An 8766-nucleotide genomic window follows, 5' to 3' on the forward strand; every position below is an offset into this window, starting at 1 on the left:
TGTTTGCAAAGAAAACTAGTCCAAAAAGTACTTTATCGGGATACCCTCCCTCCTCCCCCCCACCCCCCCTCCTAATCAGTGTTGTACCGCTGTTGACAAGGCTCGTAGGAAACAGAAAATAACACAACATTGTCCAGGGGCTGCGGGGGAGGGGGCCATTTTCGCACCGAGCTCGAAATAGATCCTAAAGGATAAGAGTGTCTAAACAATTTCGACGCCGATTGTAGTTAGTAATTATATATCGTCAAAGGCTTTGGACCAACATCTTCATGGAAGAAAGCACGGAGTGAACTAACTGCTTTATTACGACCAACAGGGGATCGGCTCTTGTTTCCTTCTACTTCGAGCTATTTGATTTACTCACTTGTCATCTAATGTAAGTTTCTTCAGTTCCTCGGTCTTCACCATAAATGGACCAGAAAGAACATCACAGACCACGCACTCCGTAAAAGAGCGATAATATCCACCCCTGAAAAATGCAGTCCAGTTTCTAAATGCCACTTGAAGGCAGCCAATATCCCACTGTCCTTGTGAATTGCGATGACTTCCCCCGGCAATGATTGTTTCGTCGTTGTTGCTAAGCACGCGAACAAGGCGCTCGAGGTCTATGTCGTCAGTAAAATGCGTTACTTCCGGTGCAACGAGGGCATAGGGTGTGGTCACTTCCTGTAGCATTTTTGACCAGGTTTCTCCATGAGCAAGGTTTTTGAAGAGCATGTGCTTTAAATTTAGTTTAAACTTTGTTGCAGTGTCATTGGAAAGTTTTTCCTTCGACGCGAGGACGATGCGTATATTAGGATAGTACTTTGTAGCTCCTTCGAAAAAGTCAAATTGGTCTTTAGAAGAAAGTTCGCCTGGAAAAGTCATTAGAATCGTAACGAGTTGATTAATTGGAACAAACTCCGAACATTCAACTCTCTGAAAGCCTTTCCTAAAAAAAGGATAACCATAAGCCAAAGATTTCCCCATAAATTTCTCTGGACAAACTTCCTTCTTTTGTTTAGTGTCTTTGGAAGTTTTTCCCGCGGGGAACCTCGTTTCCTGTTTTGTTTTTCCTCCTAAATATTTTATGATACGATTTATCTCCTCTATGTTTCGTCCTACACGATGATAATGTAATGCCGATTGCACGAGGCTTCGTCTTGTCTCAGAGAGTTCAAGAACCAACCGATTTAAATCATCCGCTAGCTTTTCAGTTTCTTTACTTTCGCTAGCATCGACACCAACAGAACCCGAATGTTTCATCGTGTCAACTTTTAGGGTGACTGGATTGTTGGTTTGCTCAACCGCAACACGTCCATCAACATTTTCTCTTTTTCTTTGCATAAGAGGATGTTCTTTACCAAAACTCAGTTGATCACAATCGGGATTTCTTGTCCTTATCAATCCTAGTTGACTAAGAAACTGCATAGCCAGAAAAATCAACATTACTAAAGCCAAACGAGTAAGGGCCCAACGAAACTTGAATCGGGCCATGGTCTAGACTGAAAGTTCTTCTTGCGCAACAACTCATGGAGGTCGTTGTAAATCTCTGTACTGATAATCAAGTGTTCGCAGGTTTCTTTAGAAATCCAGTCACTCAACTGCAAAGAGACAACCATTTTAACTTGACAAGTTTTGAAGTGCATGATACAGAATATTTAACAGTAATTGCAGAGTACCCTGCCACTTCGAAGCTGCACCGCTGAAGGCTGAATACGCAGTGGAAAATAACACCCATCTCTTTGTAGCGTTCCAAGTTTATTCTGAAGTGTACAAGAGAATACGCATACGCACATAACGCAGTGGTAACAGTTTGAATATCGAAGTATATATATTGCCGAGACAGTGGATACGCAGATAGGAAGAACGAGGCATATCACACACTTGTTTCTTCTTTTAAGAAAGTTTTTACGTCTCGATGGGTTAACGAAGAAGTCGCAAGGTATACATCAGGGACTTTAAGATCTAAGACGCAGTGGTCAACGAGAACGCCACGAAACAACAATATCATTGGTTAAAAGAGAAAAAATAATCGTGCTGCACGTGCGGCACGCATTTGAGCACATAAACGTGCGGTTCTCTTCACAACAACGATGTGAAATCACCAAATATGAGGTTTTGACGACAACGTGAGCGTTCAAATGTGAATCTTTCGTTCTCTATTTTTGCTCTGAAACCGCTCGTACCAAGCTATTTTTAGGATACTTCTTCCACATTGTAAGACGCGAACGAGATGGCCAAACCGCGAGAAACTTACGATAGTGCAACCTTATATTTTGAGGTGACGTTTTCGTCGACGTCGGCGTCGTAGATCTTAAACTCCCCATCATGTATACGGCGCTCGATCGGTCATTCGTTCCCAGGGTTTCTCTTCATCCTCTCCTCGAATCTGCGTATCCAGCAAGTTTAGGGGTTAGCTTTGAAGTAGAAGGGTATTCTGCAGTTAAGCCGTTTTGGAGAGTAATCCAGATGATTCTGAAACTCAGCCAAAGTGTGACTGTACATGTGCTTTTTAAGCTTCTCTACAATAAGCAAGTAAGACACCCATGGTTTGCGCGCAATTTGTCACCCATGCATAATGATTAAAATGTAATTAAATCGTATCCTTCGTGTTAAAACAAAGTGCAACAGCGAAAATCTATGGAAAGTTTTAACGCTGTTAAAAGTTTCGGACAAAATAACACAAACGGCCTAACCAACTTTGTAATTTCACACGTGCGATTCGTCGGAAGCTTCTGAAGAAGAACGAAACCAAAGAAAAACAGATACTATTGTTATTCAGTGGCATTGAAATAAGTCCATTCTGTAGTTTAGCCATAACTCGGGCTTTACGTCTTAAATGATTTATACTCCGATCTCTTTTGAAGGGTAAATTGCCCAAAACACTTTTATTGAAACACAATCATTATAATTTCACAGCACCATAGATGCCACAAATGTTATATCCTGGTCGACCACAAACACAAAGTGAGACTGCAGTAAATGTTATCTCCCTATTGTCTATGCATTGTAATCATTCCCGAGGGGGTGTCCCAAATATGCTTCGAGGTTACAATTGTCTATGAAGGATCATGCTAAATATAGTGCAAGACATAATGGGCTTTCATTTGGTGTAATTCCATTGAAAGTTTGACTATTCATTTGATTGTAACAAAGAAATTTTGTTTCGGTCTGTCTCGGTGACTTTTATGTCGAGTGGATAAAGGAAAACTGCATGAAAATTTGTTACGACAAGACCACTTTTATAAAGCTTGCAAAACCGCAAACCGAACTTAACGTGTAAGCTCCTCGTTTTGCCTATAACAAACACAGCTCTAAAAAAAGCTGCAAATTTAAATGGACTGCGTAAATCTGCATGTAATATTTTCCTCATGCATTTTAGTTTAGACAGAACAGTTTACCGTTACTTTCTCAGTACATATATTTAACGAGCCTTATTGAACTACGAATTTTTTTCTTCAAGCGAGTTCAGTGATAACTGAAGGTAAATTAACCACCACGGGGAAGTCTAGGAAAGATTTTCGAGCTGACTTTTCGGGAGTAATTAGCCCTTCGTCAGAGGAAAACTTGCCTATAACAAAAGGTTAGGTTTTCACAACTGTTTCCTTAGCGGACAATAGATACAGTTATAAATCCTTTGCAAGACAGTCCCCATGCACCACTTCGCTCGCTCGTAGGTAGCCAACAATTCTTTGTTTAGGGTTAGACGTTTTTATTACCAAGCCACCATGGCAAACTACAAATGTTTTTAGCCTCAAATTTTTGCAGATTTTATAGATCCCGGAAGAAACACCAGACGGTCTAGCAACAAGATCCCTGGCTTATCAAGATCTTATCTTTATCTCCGTCATACTCATTCCGATTACAGAACCGCAACCAAAGATTTCCCTGAGAGTTTAGAAAACTTAAAACTGAAAAAGAGAGTATTCCGAATACTCTCTTTTTCGGCATTTCTCGAACCTTGAGTAATCGACCTCATTAATTTTCTGTTCCTATCTGCAGTTATTTTCTTGTTTTGGCACTCCTTTTTTGTTGAGTATTAGCCGATGTTATAAAGTATTGTTTGCACTAAATTGCTTTTAAGTATAAATTTCATTGTAAACTTGTGTATACTTTCAATGATGTGCAGCAATTTACTCGAAACTATTGCACACAATAGCCTTTTGAATTTTTATTTTTCCATTTCCACAGCAGAACATTTTGGATTTTAATTTGACAGGAAAGAATATATATTAATGAAGACATTTTTGTCGATCAAAGTTCTTCATCACGCTATTTCTAACGTAAGCGGTTATCTTGTATAATTAATAACGTCTATTAAAAAATGCCTTGCTGAGCGCTTCAGTTTAGCAATTTTCCAGTTAATGTGTTGAATATTTGCTCAAATTTCTGAACAATAAAGTTAGAAATTAATGTTTTACGTCGTCCATGATTTGCACTCGCTTTATTTAAAACGTTTTCAGTAATCAGAAGAGGGAAATATTGTTTTGCAGGGGTTAATTTAAGAACAAATTCAAAAGCCATCGTGGCTGAACGAAAAATCTCGTGTTCTTTCTTTCAAAAGATCAGAATGGGCATCAGTGGATTACTCCTTCGAAGTTCAACACAAATGGGCTGGAACAAGACGCCTCAGGAGTAAAGAATATCGGAGGAAATTCGGGATAGCGACAAAAATTTTTAAAATAAATGCAGACGATGGCGTCGGACCTGATCAATATTTTTCGACAAAGCCTCATCTTACTTGAAAAATCGTGCGTAAACCGAATTATACGGTGACCTGGCAAAATTTCCTCTGCGCTCGTAATTTCTATGGTCGGGAACGAATGTTTCTATTCTGAGGAGAAAACAAATGAGCGAAATTGTACCGGTTTCGCTCTGAAGTTCATCACTGAATAAAGATGTTTTTTTTCACTTACCAGTAAAAAAAGGTCACCTTGCAAAGTCTTCTCAGTTTCGTGAAAACGCTATCCTAATAGCAAAACCATGTTCACTCTTGCTATCGAACGCTCAGTTTGTTCGTTTATGCTAGATCCAGCGAAGAGAACGTCGAACCACGACGCGCATGTGAAGAAAATTAAAATGCAATATGCTGCAGCACCTGTTTCGGTCCTTTTCAGTTGCGCTGATGAAACTATTGGTTCGCGGTACATTAATTCGATTTTTTTTGCATGATATAGGAGATATGTTTTGGAGAATGTGCTCAGCATGCGAAAAGACCAGGGAAATAAATCCATGGCATATCTACACTGGACCCACGTTATGGAGGCAGCAAACACATGACTTGTTGAAAGGGTCAACTGAGCCATATCATCTTTTCTTTGTTTCGAGACAATGATATATTATATCAAGGTTCAGCATTTCGTTTTGTCGAGGTACTGACCCCAATCAGTCGCCTATCTTTTGATACTTAATTATCTGCGCAACTTTATCTTGAGTAAATCAATCCGAATAAATAATCATACATTGAACATCTCGAGGAGTTTCTCGACTTCCATGCAAGATATTTCCTTTTCGAATGATCTGTTGATATTGTATTTGTTCCATAAGCAATTGTGCCGGCAATACTGGCTGAAAAAAAACTCATTTCTTGCCTCCATCGCCACTAATATTCTCTAAACAACCTTTTTGAAAAATGTCATTGAAAGAAATTGTTTCGGTCTGGATAACCTTGGAACAACAAAGCCTGCGTACCATTAGCTTTTATATCACATAAAATTACATATCGCCGCGTGTATTTGCTCGCAAAATAGTTAACAACTATTCACCGAAGTGGAGGTGGCTAGTGGTGGATATTTACCGAGCCGCGAAGCGGCTAAAACTAAAACAGTGAGATAATATACAACACAAAAATTTAATTTGGATGTTTTCTTCACTTGTCAGGGATGCAAATCGGGACGCTATTTTTTCCCGAGTTGCTCGGAGGTAAATAGCACACGTTATTCGGAGTTTGACGAGCCAATCAGCGCGCGAGTTCAACGATATCCACTGTTTTAGTATATACAGAAACCCATAAGGGTTGAAACGTGTAACGGCCCCTTGTGTGCTGGGAAACAAGCTTCTGAATATTCAATTTGCTAAGTACCATATTTGGAACAACAAGAGCGAGGGGTTTCCAAATATGGTACTTAGCACTGAAACATTCAACCAATCAGTTGGCACTGAATATTCGGAAGCTGTGAACGCACGTTACACGTTTCAACTCTTACGGGTTTCTGGTATATACTAAAGTCTATTAGTATATACTAAGACAGTGTGCATCGAAGGCGCGATGAGCCGCCCTCGAAAAACCGCCGCATTTGGGACAAAAAAAAGGAAATAAGCGCCGCGGTCCCAATACGTCGCTTATTTGGGGAATTTTGTCAAATTAAAAAAAAAACACTCTACAAGGTCACTCGAACACGGCATGGGGAATTTCTTTGCATCAAAAATCGATGTTCTTCAGTTCAACATGATTGTATTTCACTGCCTTTTCATTAAATAAAATGCCGTAAGAGTTAAATGGTGAATATAAAAAGACGTTTCTGTTAATATCCGTGCAGAAATATTTATATGTGGCGTCTAATTCTTAGTAAGCACCGCCCTCGAATAAGCGTCGCACTTGAGGCGCGAAAAATTAAATGAGCGCTGCTGCGCTTATTCGAGTAAATACGTCATCCTTAGTTATTAAATGTTCGACCTCGGATATTGCATTTCTAGCTTTCTGACTGATCATTCAATCTCGGTTATCAGCTCATATACCGTATGACCTAATATGGAAACTGATTGTATCAAGTGTTCCCAAGCTGGAAACTGATTGGCTTTGAATTTCCAAGTGTTCATATGTCCAAGCGTTCAGAATTTAATAAATAAAATAATAAAGTAATTATTCCATTTGCACCTGTTCATTCGCCGCTTTGTCGTTCGGTAATTATCCACAACTATTAAACCACCTCCACTTCGATGTAAATTGTTGTAACTATGCTGTTATGTAACACCGAGTTATACCGTTTCAATCAACAACTGAAAATGGAATGGGGTCCGGTTTTACTCTTTACCTGTATCAAGGCTGGAAGTTAAAACCCAAACCAAAAGCCAATCTATTAATTAAAGGGTTATTTAAACCTGAGTATGGGAGCGAACAAAAGCAAAAAGGTACAATTATTTATGCGGCAGTTGATTAGCTGCACGAGATGTTTTGAATGCGTGCCCTTTCGATATGTAGTTTTCATTTATCTTTTTCGCGCAGGTAGAAAAGTGGGAGCAGATCAGCTCGGATCGTTCCCCTCGGATGGAGCGAAAAACGGTTTTATAAGCCAAAACTGTTCGACGTTTGCCCCAATTTCACCAAGGTTAGCTTAAAGGGGCAGTGCAATGCTTAATTTCCTGTTTTTAAGTCAAAAATGGGTCAAAATCAAAATTAGAACTTTTTAGCTCACACGTTCAACATTCGTGACAACCCACTGACAAGATATGAAATATATTTATGGCACAAAGAGCTATTCGAATTTAACATCTGGTGTCTTTCAAAAGGCACTGTCGCCAAATTTGGAAAAAAAATTGGCCAGTTTTTTTCAAGTTCCAATCCATTTACCATCCTCTTCATCCTTGGCTGCAAACAAAATAGCTTCGGTGCACTTCAATGGTCATTGGCAACAAAACTACAGCATTATTGGTTTTCATTGATGCAAGGATGTCTTTTAATGGTTTGAAGTTTGACTAAAATAGCGTGACACTGCCACTTAGATTAAAGATAGTGCTTTCTCTTGTGCTAGGGTGATTTCTCGAGGCCTTATCATATTTTTACGTCGATCGAGGTGAGCGATCCGAGTTGATCCGGCCGTCCGACTTTTGCACCTGTCTCGTATCTATTCACATGAGGGATCTTGTCAATCCTCAACGGCAATATCGACAAAGGGCTTATCTTTCATATACCGGACCCTGAATAATTAACGTCCATAAAACAAAAGAACAAAGCTAACATAACAATACCTAATCAACAAGGCCTAATCAGAATAACAATGGTTCTTTTGTCTTCCGCCATTTTGGTCCGGTATATGAAAGTCTACCCCGACAAAGAATCTTTGACCATTTTCTTGACCATTTTCTCTGACCATCTTTGACCATTTTCATCTCTCGTTTTAAAGAGACTTTTATTCCTGCCATGTGCAGTCGTGCTAACAAGCAGCAACGTTTAGTGTAAAATAACGAAATCTAATATTTATTACATGATTTATTACAATTTATTACATTTTCAAGTGTCTTATTTATACATACCGGTATATTCATATAAATAGTTTTACATCACATTCTTAGTTTTTTCCCATATAATTTTTGTAATAATTTCGCAATTCAGCCTAAGGGCTTCTAGGTTATCAGCCGTAAATAAACTACCTATCTATCTATCTATCCATCTCGAAATAGAATGTGGCCACTTCAACATAAAAAAAATATATACAAAGTGGGTGGTGTTTATGTTTAATAGGCTGGAGAAAGAAAGTACCACCAAAATGATAGACTTTCCTCCATAAAGGGGCATTGTAGGTGGTTTGCAACCAAACTCTAGAGACACAGATAACAATTCTGCAATGTACAATTGATAGTGACCGAACAAAAGGAGCTAATGAAAGATTTTTTGTTTTCGTCCACCAACTTGGCAGCGATGACGTAACGTGAAAACCACCTATTGCGTCATTTTGAACACGAAAAAAAAAAAAAAACCCTTTCAACGGAGGGTAGCTTCAAGAGCGATAAGCTAGGGATAAAAACCGAGAACGGAAGTTTAAACCATATACATTCCGAGGGCTC

General features: G+C 39.1%; 1 protein-coding gene across 1 annotated transcript in view; it reads right to left on the reverse strand.

The window, feature by feature from the left end:
• Window positions 1-5091, reverse strand: part of LOC138008865 (uncharacterized) — a 10533-nt gene extending 5442 nt beyond the window's left edge. The window contains exons 1-2 of the mRNA XM_068856144.1: window positions 4899-5091; window positions 365-1583 (exon numbers count right to left, since the gene is read on the reverse strand). Of these exons, the coding sequence (XP_068712245.1) occupies window positions 365-1476 (1112 nt within the window). The 5' untranslated portion in view covers window positions 1477-1583; window positions 4899-5091. The remainder of the gene's footprint in view (window positions 1-364; window positions 1584-4898) is intronic.
• Between the last annotated feature and the right edge of the window lie 3675 nt (window positions 5092-8766).

This window comes from Montipora foliosa, chromosome 6, assembly GCF_036669935.1.
Source record: "Montipora foliosa isolate CH-2021 chromosome 6, ASM3666993v2, whole genome shotgun sequence".
Classification (NCBI taxonomy): Eukaryota; Metazoa; Cnidaria; class Anthozoa; order Scleractinia; family Acroporidae; genus Montipora; species Montipora foliosa.